We start from the raw sequence: 17,807 nt of genomic DNA on the forward strand, positions 1-17,807 counted from the left end.
CCAGGTGAGAGGCTGCAGCAGGGGCTGATCTGTGTCAAATATTTGTGACTACCGCCAAGAATTGCGCAGACATCAGGATTTGACATGATCATGGTTTGCCTCTTTCCCATGATGGAAAGGTGGGAGGTGCGACATGCCAAGTACATGCGTGTGTGCATTGAAGGGGTTAATCCCATACATGTGCATTGGCGTGACAATCGTTATACGTCTCACAATCAGATGTAGCCGGTCAGACGGCGGCCTCGGGCCCTGGCTGGTCAAGGCGGACAGCTCGGCTCAATGCGTGAAGATGTCGCATTTCCATAGCAACAGCCATGCTCCTGTGGGGAGAGCGTCCTCACAAACCGCAGCGATGGATGCAGCCCCCCCCCTATAAACTTCTCCCCATCACTAACCAATCAGGCTTAAAGCAAAACTCCGTTTTATATTCCATTTGCCTCCCAAGTCACCGTAGTCCATGATGAGGGTTTTTGGGATTTTACCGGAGTGAAGATTTACAATTCAGTTTTTACTCATTGGGGTCCCTTTTTAGGTGATTTGTCCTCTACTTCCTGTCCTGAAAAACAAACAGGAAGTGAGAGGAAATCCCCTTGCATACAGTTAATGCCACTCACCTGCTGCATCCCTGTAGACCAGGGGAGCGTTCACTTAGCGTCACGAGGGGCCCCGGTGTATGACGGCTCTGTGATAGCGGCTGTAACTGTGCAGAGGAGCCATGACGAGTCAATGTGATCACATGACCAGAAGATCCCAATATAAAGAGGATGTTATATGACATTTCTAGCTTTTCCTAGAAGGCGGAGCCACGCTTTATTACAAGGGAGGACGCAGCTTCCATCAGTGGCTTGTCATAGGGTAAACGGGACGGAAGAAGGGGGGCCCAGATAGTGAAAAGAATAAAGGAAGGGATATCGCCCCCCCCCCCATAACATACTTCCTGTGTGACAACAATCTTTGTTTTACAGTGAAATCAATCAGAACAATCAGTGTTGTCACCTTGTAACAGGAAGAAGAAAAATACCACAACTATGTTATGGGGGGACTCTGAAATAAACATTTTTGTGTTGATAGCACCGACGGGCGGCTTTGTATTTCTCATTATTTCCTCTATACAGCCAGAGACAGATTTGTTGCAGCTCACCGAAGGTTCTTATATCGTCTGATATGCATTCAGTGCAGGCCATGGCACAGGAATGCAGCGCATGGCGCATTATAACCCAGCTGAGCATTACCGTGCAGCGTGCTGATCATGTGACAAATCCAGGACCCATCGGACAAATATCCGGGGACACCGCACATGGCCGCTTCACTTCACGTTTACAGGAAAATTCCTCTGGCGCTCTCATTTGGTAATGACTTCTAAACAAACAAGAATGATGCAAACTGGCCCCTGGGGCCCCAATACCAGAACATCTGTCAGCACAGGGAATTTATTTTTTATCACGTTAATATTTTACCCTTTGGAATCAAATTCTGATTTTACATAAGGAAGGGGACACAATGTATGGAAATGTTAATTTGTATTCATGGTTTAGTCTGCAGATATAAAGCAGGAGTGAGGGGGAGGGGCAGTGGCGGCCATATTTGTTGGCTGCGCACATTTCATAATTCCTGCGTTTATCAAAAATGATCAGAGGGAAGATGAAAGGTGAAAAGAAACCTCAAATCTCAGATTCCAAAATGACTTTTTTTTCTTACCTTGTAGAGAAATTTACTTACCTAGGTGCAACATCCGGGGCCCTCGCCAAGGCAGTTTCCAGGTCCAGGGGGCCACAAATCCTGCGCTGCCGATTTGTCTATGCCGGAGAGTCGCCTCACATTGGTGTCACTGCTGCAGATTCTCCACTGAAGCTGGGGGAGGGGATCAGATTTTAAAACTTTATTATATTCTATACAGGGAACAGTACAGAAATTTTTCCAAGAAATCTGAACCCTCCAAAAAAATTGGCACCACCTCCTTCCAGCATTTCAACCAATCATCTTTATTATCAGAATTTGGCAACTGTTAAAAACGTTTCTCCGCCTCTTCAGAAGACGGCACCAATCCCCATCATCTCCTCCTCCCCGTGAAAGTTCCGCTCAGGCACTTGATTGCTTTGCGGCTCCTCCCCCTGCGCTGGAGCCTCCCGGCCCCTCCGTGCTGTGACATCACCCGAGTCCTCGGTTCTTGGCGGATAGATGCTACATCGCTGTTAGAATCAGATCCCAAAAACACTGACGTGACCACACAGACATAAAGACGAAAGTGACACAATGGCCGCAGCGGTCAACGCAACTCGCCAAGAGCAGGACAAGCGGCTGTGACCCCCCACCCCCGCAAAAGAAAAAAAAATCCGTAATTGTCCCAAACGTCCTTAAGGCCCATAAAACATGAAATCCTCTTTCAATTGGCGTACAACACGACGCGTGGCTCTAGAAGTGCAAATTAATTTGTTGCAAAACATAAACGTGAAAAATGCAAAACCGTGACAATAAAAACCCCCAGTGAATCCTTCATAACCCAAAACGGAGAAAACGCCATGGCGCCAATCTTCCTCCGCCAATGGGTTTAGTGTAGAATGGAGTGGAGATATCAGATTAAAAATGGTGGTGGTGGTGAATGGTGGAGTTCATGGCGGCTCAGAGGTGGGGAGATGCTGGAGGGTTACGGCAGAGCTCCGCCTTCTCCGTGGTTGCTGCTGCGTCTGGGAAACACAATAGGCCACCCCACCAATTTCCGGGTCGGCAGAGCCAAGGCTGTCGTGGACTAAGGCCACCCTGGTGACACGAGATAGAAGACACGAAATTCCAGCAGGATGCTAAAAACCTGGATGGGTAAAACAAAGTGACCAGAGTCCGAGTTTGTTAGAAAATGACACAATGGCAGCCCTTCTTATCCTTCTCTTTCCGCGTGGGCTCCGGGGAAGGGGGGCACTCCTGTTCCTGAAACTTCCTGCAGAGACAACACCGGGTACAATTATTACATCACCAAGGAAATCATAAACACCTGAAAAAAATTTCATCTGGTATCCATGAGGTCTTCTCTGCATCCCTGGTGGTTGAAATCACACAAGAATATTTATTCTAATGGGAATGCTCAGAAAACCACCCAAAACCCTAGAAGGGTTCTTAATCTGTTAACCCTACCCAGACTTAATGCTAAACTTGGACCAATCACCTAACACTGGGCAAGCTGAGCTCCATTCATTCATATTGTCAGCTTGTAATGTGAGTCCCGCCCTCTAGTGTTCAGGCCTGGCATTGCAGGCGTTTTGCTCTCTGAGTCACATTGTGAGTTATTATTTTTTCCTATTGTCACACCGACCTGAAAGTAATTTCTCATGTGACTCACATTATTACACGCCTCGTGTTTTGTATTCCATATACAGATCTGGAAATAATTCCTCTTGTGGTTCTCTATATCAAACATTGTAAATGGATGAATGGCTGCTGAGAGGAGGGGATGAGTTATCTCTCTAATGGGAACATAAAAGAAAGGTATTGCTTTGTGCGTCTTCCTGTCTTAGTGACAGTCATTTCTTGCACTGGTGTCACACATAGGAAGTGAGGTCAAATCTTTCCAATAGGGGACAAACACTTGAAGGATTGGATATGCGGAGTGTCTATGAACATCCTAAGGCTGGATTTGATATTTAAACACATTTGACGTGAAATAGCTGCATGTGATCTGCAATGCTGGACAAAGCAGAGCAGGACAATTTCAGCCTTTAGACGCCCATGTGCACTGCTCAATGGAAGTCAATGGGATTTTGATGTCATTGCATACACAGGGAAGCAGCATTGTGGCTCAGTGGTTAACACCCTCACCTTGCAGCACTGTGCAGTCTCAGGGGTAGCCAGGACACTAACTGCATGAAGTTTGTACATTCTCAGCATGTTTGTGTGGTTTGCTCTCAGGTATCAGAAAAAGTTCTGGTAGGTTAAATATCCCCAGCCATACCCCCTGTCCCTGCACCGGGGTCTGGGAAGCTAAGGTAGGTCAGCCAGGAACCTACCAAGGCATGGGCCTTCTAAGGCAGAACCTCTTTGCAGCCTGAGGTTCCCTCAATTCTAGGAGGTGATGCATGCATGGCCTAGGGTGGAAGCAGAGCCTGACGATTAAATTAACATGGCCGCCCATCTACACAATGAATATAACAGATCCTAAAACAATTAAACAAATACATTTCCATAATCTGACCTCTGGGCTTATATCACCGATCTCCACCATTACCTGACAACGCGTACAAGTTCGTGAAAAGCCTGATCCACGTTCATTCTAATCTTGGCTGAGGCTTCCAGATACGTCACTTTCAGCTGCCGCGCCAACTGGTGTCCTTCTTCCTGCGTCACCTGAACAGACATGGAGCCGAAACCATGAAAATCATTTACTGCAGAAGAGAGAACTCTGAGATTGGGGGAATTGGGCAGGTCACATGACTGACAGGTCACCTCCTAATAACTTTACTTCACTGCATCACGTTTTTAAATGATTGTGTTCTGTAGATTCTGGAAAGGCCATTCCACCTGCAGGAAGCTTTTACAATGAGGGCCAAGCTGAAGGATTTCTCTTTTCTCCATGACATATCAATCTTAGGGCTGTAATGGGGGATACTGCACTCCTGTTTGGCACAAATCTTTGCTGCCATGCATTGCAGGGGGTGCTGAGAAGTTCCTGGCTTTGCCCCCTTCCAGATGAAATTTTTGGCCCATTTTGAAGCTGCACAGGACTTTTTGGCTAGGTTAGTGACTGAGGATGAAACCTGGCTCCACATCTATGATCCCGAAACCAAGGAATAGTTGGTGGACTACCTACCTCAGGGCTCTAGTATCACCGGACAGTATTATGCTAACCTCCTGGACCAGGTGAAGGAGGCAATTAAGACAAAACGCCGTGGAAAGTTCACCAAAGGAATCCTTTTATTGCAGGACAATACACCTGTGTACACGTCTAACATTGTGGCTGCTAAAGTGAACACCCTGGGTTTCCTATTGGTCCACCATCCCCCCTACTCACCTGACCTGGCCCCTTGGGACTATTATCTGTTCCTGAATTTGAAGAAACACCTGAAGGGGCCACGTTTCTGATGTCAAAGATGCTGCTGAGAGCTGGTTTGTGGCCCAACCAAAGGACTTTTATTTAAACCGTCTAGAAAAGCTGCAACTACGCTGTACCAAGTGCATCAGTCTCAGGGGGAATATGTGGAATAAAAGTGTTATTTCATAACTCAAAGCCAGGAACTTCTCAGAACCCCCTCGTATACCAAGCATGAGGCTGTCTGTGATCTGAGCTCCAGTTCTGTGCATATATATTGGAGAAGAGGCGAGCACCTGACACAAGCTGGAAGGGAAGTTAATTATTAAAAGTTCTTTATTTTGGGACTCTCTGACGTGGACGGTGAGCTGCCTGTGATTCAAGTAAACATAACAGTATAAATATCAGACTCTCCAAGAGCCTGCGCAGTTTTACCTGCCTCTGGTGCTCCAGATCTGCTTTGTTCCCCACTAAAACCATTGGGAAGTCATCCCGGTCTTTCACTCGCAGGATCTGTCGCTGGAATTTGTAGATCTCCTCAAAGCTGAACAGAAATGAGAGGATGAGACTGGATGTGAATATGGCACGTTCACCTATATACATTACAAGGGTACTGGATATGGATCAGGATTTGGGAGGTTCGGCCCCTGCATGGTTTTCTTATTTAACATTTATGGAGACAATGCTGCTATGCTTGGCAGGTGCCCACCAATCACATTACCCTGCCATGATCACATGACACAGATCACTTTGTTACTTTGTATAACAATGTATAAACTGTTGCCATGATTTCCAAGTTCCCTGATCGCTACAAAAATGTTTAGTTTTGGATGAGTTTGTAGCCTGATGAAGAGATATTTTGTGATCTGAAGCCAATAATACTTTGTACATCTGTAATCCGGGTTCAGAGGCATCCTCTACATCAAGTTAAAAACCCAGCAGGTCCCTCCTGACCAATCATGAGCTGGCCTGAGATGTTAGGGACCCTGCGATGCCCCTTGACAGAACACTAGAAACAGCCCAAAGGGTCTCTGAAGGGAGCTCAAAACAAGAGGTTCAGCTCAGGGTTTACAGGGTTCAATAGCTCAAGCTGTATTTTGTTCGAAGTGAATTAATTCACAGAAGTAAGTTTCTATTCTGATGCAAATGTCTGTTTATGAAGTTTCAATTAGACTCAGCCTAAAAGGAAACTGACTCCATAGGTCCTAGATTGTAAGCTCTTCTGGGCAGGGTCCTCTCCTCCTGTGTCACTGTCTGTATTTGTTTATCATTTGGAACCTCTATTTAATGTACAGCGCTGCATATTATGTTGGCGCTATATAAATCCTGATTATTATTAATAATAATAATAATAATAATATTAGGTCACCCCTGAGCTCTTATGAATCCTGTGCCATGGGTAGCCATTTGTTCATTTGGAAAACAAACTTTTCATAAAAGTGTAAAAATAAAAGTACAAAGTTATAAACTTAAGGAAATGACCTGAAATTTCCCCTCAGCTATAGTTGTCACAGTGTATTAGAGCCCAGACCGGTGTGACTTACCTCCCTCTGTCCGTCACAGAGAACACCAATAAGAATCCTTCTCCCGTCCTCATGTACTGCTCCCGCATGGCCCCGAACTCCTCCTGACCCGCCGTGTCCAGGACTGCAAGAGACAGAACACAAGGATGGTGTCACCCTCCCTTCTACCAGTCTAGGAGAACATCTGATGTGTGGAGGGGAGCAGAAATAATTGCAGGTAATGAGCATTCAATTCCCATTTCGTCTTCTAAAAGAAGAGAGAGGCCATAGCAGTCTATTTATGAAGCGGTGAATCATTCACTGAAATATTCCCAGGTCCATGTGTTTTAATGGCAGTGATTGATTTTACACCAGTGAATGTTTACGGATTCACTGCCCTTCCTTAAAACTCTGGCAGATGTAATTTTATTTTAATTGCACAATTGCAAGATTTATCAATTTATAATTTCGGTAGAAATAACTTCCAATAGATTTTAGGACATTTTGTTATATTTTATTAGAGGAGGATGATTCCAGTAAACCTGCTCTGACCTTTCATACCAAATACTTCAAGACTGAAAATTGGCGGCAGCCATGAAATGGCGACAAATAGCAAAACTCAGAATTCCCCATTCATTCATTTCTTTTTATTGTATGATATTTAAAAACTTTTTTTCAACTAACTTTACTCATATTACAGGGGGATGACAATCCTCAATCTCACCCCCCCCAATACTTACTGTCTAGCCGCGCTGCGCGTTCATCGATGACGCATTGCTTGGTGTAGGAATCTTCAATGGTCGGGTCATAGTCGGTCACAAAGTAGGACTGAAAGATAAAAGAACAAACAGGAAATGATTACAGCAGCCAATCACTGACCGTACAATCTGCTAATGGGGTCACCAATACCCCACAATGCAGGGGGCGGAGCCTTGTCATCATTATACATTTATTTTTCTATTTTATGAATATTTGGGACTCTTGTAATGTCCATTGATTGATCCACCTGCAACTGGCATCTCAGTTATACGCGGAGTCACCGGTGAGTTCTCTGGGACCCCAACACCGATATCCCTGTCACTAGTTCTGATTCCGCCCACCTTGGGGTGTCCCAATGCCTCCTAATTTGCCTTGTTAAATATATTGAAGAGGACAGTGGGGGGGGCCCTGCATTGGGTATGACAGGTTCTCTTGGTTTTGTTTTGTGCTCAGACATAAATTTTCAGCTGACTGATGAGAAAATTCGATTGACGCACACAGCGCCCATCAGTGCAGATACACTGACCCTCTCCCCCTCCTCCAATATACTTATGGCTCAGAGCTCAGCGCTGGGTCCCAGGTTCGAATCTCGGCCAGGACACTATCTGCATGGAGTTTGCAGATTCTCCCCGTGTCTGTGTGGGTTTCCTCCGGGTACTCCGATTTCCTCCAACATTCCTAAAACATGCAGTTAAGTTAATGGGCTTCCCCATAAAAGAACCCTTAGACTGTGATAATGACAAATGAATATGGTAGGGACATTAGATTGTGAGCTCCTAGTGAAATGACTATGGACTTAGTACAGCGCTGCGGAATATGATGGCGCTATATAAATACTGTATAATATCAATAATGTCTGTGGGCCTTGAACTAATACAAATGGCAGCTTCCTTCTGCTGAAATGATACACATTTAGAATATTCTGGCTACTAAATAACACAAACATAATAAGTCCAATATGTGCCACAAAAATTCTGGCAGTGAGGGGTTAACAGGCCATAAAAAACACTAAAACCACATTCAGCGGGTTGTAATGTGTGGCAGTGGCCAGCAGGTGTCACCAGCACCCAATCACAGCAATGCTGCTGCAGCTGTATGGGCTGAACAATCCAGATGTGCAGCTGCAGTGCCGACTCGAGGCGCAGTGACGTGCTGTGCCCTGCATGTGATTCGGATTAGACTTTTACTGTATCTGGTTATATGATCCAGAAATGGGGGGGCACCCCGGTGAAAGCACAACACCCAGGAGTATCAGGCTGCTGTCAGCAGGACAGAGAGTGAGCAGAGGTCTCTCTGCTGCAGCCCCTGCAGGAGCTCCAATACTTCACTTCATCAAACTGAAGTGAATGTTGCAATCTGATGAATGAGATTTGCCTGGGGTAGGTGGACTGAGCCCGATGACTGCACCCCCCTTCTCCTGAGAAATCTGAGGAGGTCTCCGGATCTACACACACCTGAATAAACCTAGATTAGGAGCCAATGATATGTCTATGGGAGAAGCCAACCAATCCCAGGAAGGGTGCAAGAAGGGCTACAAATCTTGTTCCAACACCAATGTAAATATGGAACAGCAAAATTTGTGAAAAACCAAGCTAGAAGTTACTTTCATGTAGTGAAATATTAAGCCAATGCCGAGTGCAGATTGTCTGTGGTTCCCCCTCGGTGGGGTCAGCGGGGTCGTTCTAAAAAAGAGAAACAGGTTCAGTTTAATTTAGGAAATCTCCAGCCAGGGGACTGCGGGGACTCCGAGTATTTCGGGAAACAGATTAAGATTCCAAAGTCTAATGAGAGAGACATCGAGTTATATTCTGGGGGCACCGAGACCCCTCAGAGGGCAGAATGACAGCTGGGACACTGCGGGTACTCAGAGAGACTCGGACCAATGGAGACAGAGAACGGGGACACAGAGAGACAGTCCGACCAATGGAGAGAGGGAACGGGGACACAGAGAGACAGTCCGACCAATGGAGAGAGACCAATGGAGAGAGGGAACGGGGACACAGAGAGACAGTCCGACCAATGGAGAGAGGGAACGGGGACACAGACAGGAGAGACAGTCTGACCAATCCATTTACTGAACTCGTTGGGCTTGTGGTGTTTATTTGCCCCAATGTATCCCCGGGGTGTAGGGATTGGGGGGGGGGGGTAATATAAGCCCAGAATCCAGCGGTCGTATTAGCTGCACTGCACACATGACTGGACAGCGTCTGTCTGCCCCGGGTAATTTCCTGCTCTGTAGGCTCGTGGTGTCACCGGGGGATTTCCAGGGTGATTTTCCCCTCCTCATTTGGCTGCGGAGTATTTTTTGTTCTTATTTACATACTAGAAACTATTTTTGTCAGGTGGAGACGCGGGGGCGGAGAGCTGCCATAACTCCCCCTTGGGGACTCCGGAGGGCTGACACATACCGGACAGTTCTGGGGTCCGGAAGGAGGGTGGAGAATCTGCCAAAACCACAGAGGAAATCCCTGCACCCAACACAAGGCGCTGCCACCCATTCCCCACCATGAGTTACGGCAAACCTGTGGGGGGATTCCGGCTCCCTTCCAAATTACACAGAAATATCAGGAGCAATGTGATGTGTGAATGTGTCACCTGCCAGGAAATCATTTCTTATTGTTATCCACAGATGGTCATGTGACTGAATTCCATCCCTTTCCCCAGCTCAGTGCTGCTGATCTCCTCCCACCTCCTGCACCAACAATGTGACAACACATTGGGAGAATTGAGAGACAGGGACTGAATGTTGTCACCCCATACCAGGAAGTGCCTGAACAAGGACCTTCATGGCAGGATCATAGTAAATCTAACCTTATATCCGACACGCCCGCATACGCAGCTCATGCAGCAGGGAAGCTCCGGTCTCTCTGGGGACGATGAGAATCCCGGATTGAATTTATAGGCTCCGGATCAATAATTCAATTGATTTGGAACATTCAAATGGGCGTGGCCCCATTTTTCGAGTCTGAAATATGAACACAAAGCGTTGTCGGTGTCTCCCATCTGGTGGGTTCTGCCCGGCACAGGAACGGTTAAATGGCCGGATGACATCACAGCAATCCTGAGCGCCGGCTGTGCCAACATTCCATCCAGAACTCTGCGCTGTGACCTCATCACCGGGGCCGGCTGCCAGGAGCCCAGGAGGGACCCCACATGAGTCACATGGCTGCCACCAAGATATATCTACAGACGGCTGCCAGGATTACGTCAGCCTGGAAGCTCAGAGCGTTGTCACCGGCGGGGTCACCACCAGGCAAATCAAAGGAAAAAACATCAAACCGCAAAAATCAGAGAGAGTCTGAACAATCACATCGAGAATTCTGCAAAATGGGGGGCGCACGGAAATGGGCCACAAAAATAACCTGATGGGGAGCAAAAACCCCAAAACCTGATACTGGCACAGCTGCCACCTACAGGAGGGAAACTGAACAACGGGGCGAGGGGGGAGAATCCAAAAAATATCAAAAAATGTACAAAATAATAAAAGGACCCTCGCTGGGGCTTTAACCCTCTCACTGCCACAAATTCTTTTCGCTTTTCTCCCAAAGATCTCACAAACTCCCCAACCATACAAAGCCGGAGCTGCAGATATTTTACAGATTCGTGGAAATGATTGGTGCAGGAATAAAACATAAAATGTTAGGATAAAATCGGTTTCAATAAATCGATTCTGTCAGCAAAATGTAGAATATCCCCGCAGCGTGCGTTTCCACATCCTGCACAATGTTATTGGTGAATGATGGCGAACATTTCAGCTGCGCTGTTCTGCAATCTTCGCTCACACGTGCTGCATGCCCTGCGCATGTGTTTGCTTCCATACATGCGTGAAGCTCAGTAGAAGTGATTGGGAGGCTCTGCAGCTGCCGAGATCGGAAACACCCGGGGCCGGAGGTGAATAAACCCTTTAATTGCCTTGGGGTGCTGGGGAAAGTTCATCCGACAATTCTGTATTCACCCAGAGTCAAACATTCATCCAACAGTGAGCGACCCGCCGGCTCCATAGTGTGCACATGTGCAGCCTGCGTTGTCCTGGGCATGGGGGGGTCAGGTGATGATGGAATGCCTTCCTATGCCTGGCACTGAGGGAACCCCCTGTGGTACCATTAGGTAGGTGATCCCTTCCTATCGGTACCAATCGGAGGAGGGAGAGAGTGCAGCATGTGATCAGGTAAGTAGTCACTGGGCACCAATGCATGGGGGGGGGGATTCCCAGCACCGCCCCTGAGCAGCAATAAGGGAGGGGCAATATTTCAAAGCATAATGTATGGGTACAGGAGATCAGTGGGGGACCCTGGGGTTACCCCAGTGCTGATAATGACCACAGACGGCCCAATCTGATTGTACAATCTCCTTCAGGTGTAGCATTGAGCCCTTCTGATTGGATGCCCACCGTGTACGTTGCACAGGTAGAACTAACATTCTGACTTTGGTGCAGATTGTACAATCACATTGTAAGGTGGGGGGCAGCTTTGTACCCCAATTTGCATAAAGTCCAAGTTGTGTCCCCAATACAATAATGATTAAAGCCAAACTCCGGGCAGAACGTTGAGGCGGTGAGAATTAGTCGTGTCCCCAGCAGGAAGTTCCCAGGCCGGCGTTGTCGCAGAGGGGGCGGGGCAGGCGCAGGGTTGTCACACTTTGTTTACTACAGGATGTGCAGCTTGCGGCTGTTTTTGTTTCTGTATGAGTCAGCTGGCACGGTGACAACCGCATTCACTGACACCACCAACCGGGCGCACCTTCAATCTGCACAAAACCACAACAGCAGAGAGAAAAATACAATCTGCCCACATGGCGGCTTCACAAAGCCAAATAATCAACAAGAGAAGAGCGCTGCAACCAATCAGGTGACAACATCCAGGACGGGCCCGGGGCTGCACCGCATTCCCAGCATCCACACACAGGGGGGGCCCCCATGGGATCCTAATGGTGACAACAGCAGATCTGTGCAATGTTCGCTCACACCTGTAGTCTCCATTGGAACGGCTCCTGGTTTATTGTTCACACTCAGGAGCTGGGAGATGGCGCACAGAATCAGGCGAAGAATATTCAATGTCTTACAGGAAAGGTTCTCTTTATTGTTCTCTGGTAGGTGATTGGTGCAGAGAGTATGACATCATCACCCCCAGAAACATTTCACCAATCTATAAATGCCCGGAATGGGGCCTTAATAAATTGGCGGGTTGTATGTGGATCACCGATTGGTCAGCAGGTAAGTGACCCCGCCCAGCCATGGAACAGGTAGAGGATATCGGTGACCTTTGTGTGATATGGCGGCACTGCGAGCGGCTGGACGCTGATCAGAGGACACGCCGGCTGCTTTATCCCAATGTGTACACAGCTGGGGATACCTGAAGGACAATGGGCGACGCCCCCTCCCCGCCCACCACACCTGTGCATTAAGGGAAAACTGTCACTGCCAGGATCATCAGAGCATCCAATAGAAATTCAGGAGCAATCACAGGGGGTCATGGCGGCTCCTTTAAAGCGAGGCTGAGATTTAGGGACCAGGGGCCTCACAGCTGTCCCCGACTTCCTGAGTGTGCACAACAGTGGCAAAAACTCGAACAACTTATTTACCTGGAGAGGGGGAGGAGTTTTGATTTCTGGTTATGAGGCATCCTCTGATTGGCTGCACCTAGGTCACATGCTGGGGACACACCCCTGAGCACCTACAGAGGATCAATCAGGTGTACAAAGCAACTCCCATCCAGCTTATGTGCCATGAGGTGAGACCACACTTTTCTGAGCCTGAAATTCTAAACCGATGCCCCCCCCCCAACGTTCCCCCATTGTTCACTCTCAGCTGGTGTGGGCCAATCCAGGACATTTTCTGCCTTTGCAGAATTGGGACGGAATGTTTGTTTTATAAATCTGCCACTTGTGCCGCCATCTTTAGGGTGAATCTGCTGCCCTGTGTGGCGTTGATAAACATATTCACTTCTGAAAATATGCAGACCGGGTGAATGACCGCCGAGCATCTGCCAATGGCCTCATCCTATTGGCCGGCTGCCCCATGGCCCAGCGCACGCCGAAGGCTAAAAATGACAATCCGAGACGGCGGGGACGGCGCAGGGAATGCGGATCTTGTGACGGGTCACCGACAGCTGGACTGGAGCAACAACAGCTGAGACACATCCAACCGCAGGACAGGCCCCGGGGGAGGGAGGGGGTGACACCACCATGCACAAACATTAACCCATCAGGGACCTGGGCCAACCACAAATGTATGACAAGCACTGAGTGGGATAAGCATGCAGTAAGTGAAGGGAGACCTCTTCATCCATACACTGAGGACCAATCCGCATGACGGCCAATCAGTGAGCATTTCCAGGGGGGCAGCCAATACGATCATAAAAATGGAAACAGCTGGACTTGGTTTTGGATGACCAGTATTAAAGCTGGGGATGGACTGACCAATAGGAGGATGGGATTGTTTCCTTACACCCAATAGGAGCTGCAGACGCTGCACACTGAAGGTGGTTTCAGTTGTCGTATTGGAAGGGGTTCTTTCTGGTAACAGTTGTGGGTTGATGTATGATAATGAGCGGACCAATAAGAGGAGCTGTAACAAAGGTCCAGATGGGGGAGGAGCCACGGGCAGGGGAGTGTAAGTACAGGAAGGAGTTCTTTATAGTAAGGGCAGTAATGCTGCAGAAGGTGTATCATAGTGAGCTGACCAATAGAGAGAGTCTCTATACACAGGCAGGTTCATTGGGGGGGAGCTGACAGATGCCCTTTGGGGTCAGGATTCTCCCCAGCGGGGGGCACAGTTACCCTGGGGCTCTCAGCAGCTGAACCTTACAGACAATACCAATGGGGCCCCAATGTCAGAGGATTCGTCTATCGGGGCTGTGCACACAGGACGGCAGCCATAGTCCGCTTAGGGGGCGGGGCTTCCCCGTACACAGGTGAGCTCTGCACTGCTGGAGAATCATCCACCAGTCAGCTGATTGGCAGTGGGCAAAGTTCAGCCAACGGCGTCACTGGAGCTCCTGGGGAGGGGCCACAGGTCACTGAGTGCATCCCTGGAAGACATCCCGGGGCCACAGTCCACACAGGAGCCCAACAATCGGCTCCACCCCTCACACTGCACCACAGGGGGGTATATGAGTGGTGCCACACACCATGTGTACCCACCTAAGGGGGAGGGGTCACACCTCATAACTCCGCCTTCTGACCAATCAATAAATGACATCCTGACACATCACAGAGTGCACGGACAGTCTCATATTGCAGACAATCTCCATCTTTTATCATTATTAAGTCGTCCTCAATCTCCAATCTGTGACTGTGCCTAGTCAGAGATGATGTCATTAGTCTGCTGCAGGCAGGAGGAGGCATTTCCTCAGTCCGTTGTCCCCTGTGAACACACCAAGAACTGCACAGCCCCGGGATTTCCATGACTCTGTCCCCTCCGTAGATGGCGACCCCCCAAATGATGCCTGAATAAAGATGGTGCTGTCCTTCTGATGGTGGCACTGTAAAGGAGAGGTCATGTGATCTCTCACCTGTACAGGTAATGTGTCTGATCAGCACACAGGGGCCATAAAATATTTCTACACTCAGGGGGTCCCAGCGATGGATCTCCCCCCATCAGCCAATCACATCACTCTGTCACCGAGAAGTCCGGGGGCTGAAGATGGCTGGGCCGAGGAGCTGACAATCTAAACACAGCACGGAGAATACAACACAGGGAATAAAGAGCACCTGTCTGAGGAATGGGGGCCAAACAGGCCCGACAGCTGACATCTCCGAGAGGGACAGGGGCCCCGGGTGTGTCTGGGAGCCCCATTACATTATGACTGCAGGGCCCCTGTGCTATCACACTGATCACTGCCCATCCAATAGGGCACCCCCTTATATACTGACAGCAGAGCCAGTGTGGCCCCTAGGAGCCCAACACAAGAGCAGTGCACAAGGGCCCCTGGGAGCTCCAGCTCACAAAAAGGGGGAGCAACAGAGTGTGGCCCCTGAGAGCAGCAAATATACGATATAGAAGCCCTGGTATACAAGCAGCACAGCGGGTCCACAATTAGCCTCATACAACACATACAACCCGGTCCTGTGTGGCCCCCGGGGGCCCCGCCTCACACATTCCAGCACAGCCTCCTGTCACTTTGCTTCTCTCACCTGGATGAATTGTATGGTGAGGGCGGACTTGCCCACTCCGCCTCCTCCCACCACCACCAGCCGGTACTTCTCCTGCACGGCGCCATCCCTGCCGCCGGACATCCCGAACTCCACACCGGAGCCTCACCGACTGAGAAGGGCCGCTCCGGGGGCGGGGCCTAACGCCGTTCACTGGGCGGGTCTCATTAGGGGTGGGCGTGTCATTTCGCTGTATGTGTAGGCGAGGAAGGTGTAAAACCCTCCCACTCTTCCCGCCCAGTTACTGCCAGCAGATGTGTCCGCACTCCCGGGGGCCCCGGGCTCTCTCCGCATTATTCTGAGTCATATTGGATGAGCGCTGCGCCCGGCAGAGGTGACTCATTGAAATAATTGGATGATTGAGTCAGCGACCATCTAATGGGGGCGTCATCGATTCTGGCAGCCGGCACATTGGGGGGGCCACATAACGAGGTGTAAATCAGCCGCTCATCACACGACTATGACACGGGGTGAAGCGACAGGTTCTCTTTAATGGCCCGCACACACACACCGGGGAGCAAAGAAGAATTTCTGGCACTTTGGGGTATTTTTGGCTCACCAAAAGATTTCATCCTGGGGTATCGGTGAGGGGATTTACCCTCCTTGGAGGAGATTGAATCAATTGATTGGTGATCCATCATCTGTCTGTGCCCTGATAATGCCATCCTGTTATGGGTGAAGATGCCATAGAGAGGTCACATGGGCACCGCAGCGCCAATGCATGTTTGGTTACTGCAACACTCCACATGATGGAGGATGATGGAGGATTGCACCAATCACGGCAGGCCATGCCATGTAAGCAAATCACAGCCCCCCATACTCATCCTAGGCCGCAGCTCACCGCCGGCAAATCACCAGACAACATGGCAGCGCCCATCCATGCACGGCCTCCATGGGGGTTCATCTCTGGATTTTACTGTCGCATGTTTTGCTGCATCCAGAAGATTCACCCCAGGCCTGAGGTCCCCCAGATGAGGAGCCGCTATGGGGACAAGAAATGGAAATAAAGGATAAAGCTGGAAATGTCGAGTTTTTTTCTTCTAATTTATGACATTTTAGGCAAAATTGGTTTTGTCTGTTACCATAGCAACCTGCTATTTTATGGCTTCCAATTGTAGGAACAGCTAAACGCACCAGAGCCCAGCTGTCCGTCCGGCCAATCAGACCCAGGCGAGCAGTCCATTGTTACCGGATTTTATGAGGGGGGGCTTCTGGGTATATTTATCTGCCCTTCAGCCTCCCCTTCATTAAATCTGCCCCCCAGCCCGCTCACCCTTGCACAGCTGTTCCTTTCCTGGACTGAATTTGCTTCATACATTAGAAGCTGCAGAAAGTCAAAGCCCCGCCTCATTTTCCAGCATATTCTAGCCCTTCCCTGCCCAGTCTGACTAGCCCCGCCTCTTCAATTCATTGGATTTCAGTGCTGTCAATCATGAAGGCTCAGCATCACATATGGGTGTCACCTGGAAGGCCTAAAAGTAAATACAGTCTGCCTAGGACCGCCCCTCCAGCCTGATACCCACTCATTAGGGTGGTTTTATATTTGCATAACCCCTCCCAAGATCCCGCCCACTGCTTGTATCAGGGTTGGAGAGGAGAGCAGTATTGTACAGCACCCTGTTGGCTCCTCCCACCAGCCACAATCTGCCTAAACCTCATAGAAAAGCACAGAGATCCATTTATGATGTCATTGTGTGTAATAAAGATATTTTATATTTTATTCTGGTGCTGATAGATTTGGGTGATTTGGTTGACGTCTAATACCTCACCGGGATGTCACACATGTGATCGGCAGTTGGGTAAACAGGGAAGTAAAGAGCCGATTGCGCTGCATTTCCTTCCTGACTGTAGAATGGAGAGACATCTCTAGAGCTCATTGGTGACCTGCGGCCAGCATTGCATCACCGGCCATCATGGGAAGGTTTGTGGCCCACGTGCTGGGAAATCTGAGAATCAAAACCCCGACTGAAGGTCCAAAGTTAAACAAATGAGAAGATTTATCTAATGACGCTAATTTATGGGGTGATTAATACAGAGAAATATTCACCTTTCCCACCTCTCTGATTGGCTCTTCTTGCCAGGTCCAACCAGTCTCATCACCGCCCATCTTTGTGATGTCATCGTATGCGGTGCTGGAGCAGCGCCACCTGGTGTCATGGTGGGTATTACAACGTTACATAGTGAGGTCAGGTTAAAAAACTATATAAATCCATCACAGACATTGCACGTTTCATTTAAACATTTCCATGGTACACAAAGGTAAAATCAAATAAACATTTCTACTACAACTGTCACAGTTTGGTTGACATTGAATAAAGGAGCAAACAGGCGACATGTAAAAGGGAATAATTCATATTTATGGTACAAAACTCCAATCAACT

The 17,807-nt window shown here is 48.7% G+C and overlaps 1 protein-coding gene across 2 annotated transcripts; it reads right to left on the reverse strand.

Annotated features, from left to right (window-relative positions):
* Positions 1-1,962: 1,962 nt before the first annotated feature.
* On the reverse strand, positions 1,963-15,593 carry RRAS2 (RAS related 2). 2 transcript variants are annotated; one of them, XM_072422357.1, is made up of 6 exons: positions 15,409-15,586; positions 7,257-7,344; positions 6,559-6,661; positions 5,450-5,558; positions 4,214-4,332; positions 1,963-2,932 (listed from the first exon to the last, which is right to left on the reverse strand). In XM_072422357.1, the coding sequence occupies exons 1-6, from the start codon at positions 15,508-15,510 to the stop codon at positions 2,845-2,847; spliced, it is 609 nt and encodes a 202-aa protein (XP_072278458.1). In that variant the 5' UTR covers positions 15,511-15,586; the 3' UTR covers positions 1,963-2,844. The 2 variants fall into 2 exon arrangements, with proteins under 2 accessions (XP_072278458.1, XP_072278460.1); XM_072422359.1 differs by having other exon boundaries at positions 2,901-3,031; positions 15,409-15,593.
* Positions 15,594-17,807: the final 2,214 nt, after the last annotated feature.

Source organism: Pyxicephalus adspersus, chromosome 9 (assembly GCF_032062135.1).
Source record: "Pyxicephalus adspersus chromosome 9, UCB_Pads_2.0, whole genome shotgun sequence".
Lineage (NCBI taxonomy): Eukaryota > Metazoa > Chordata > Amphibia > Anura > Pyxicephalidae > Pyxicephalus > Pyxicephalus adspersus.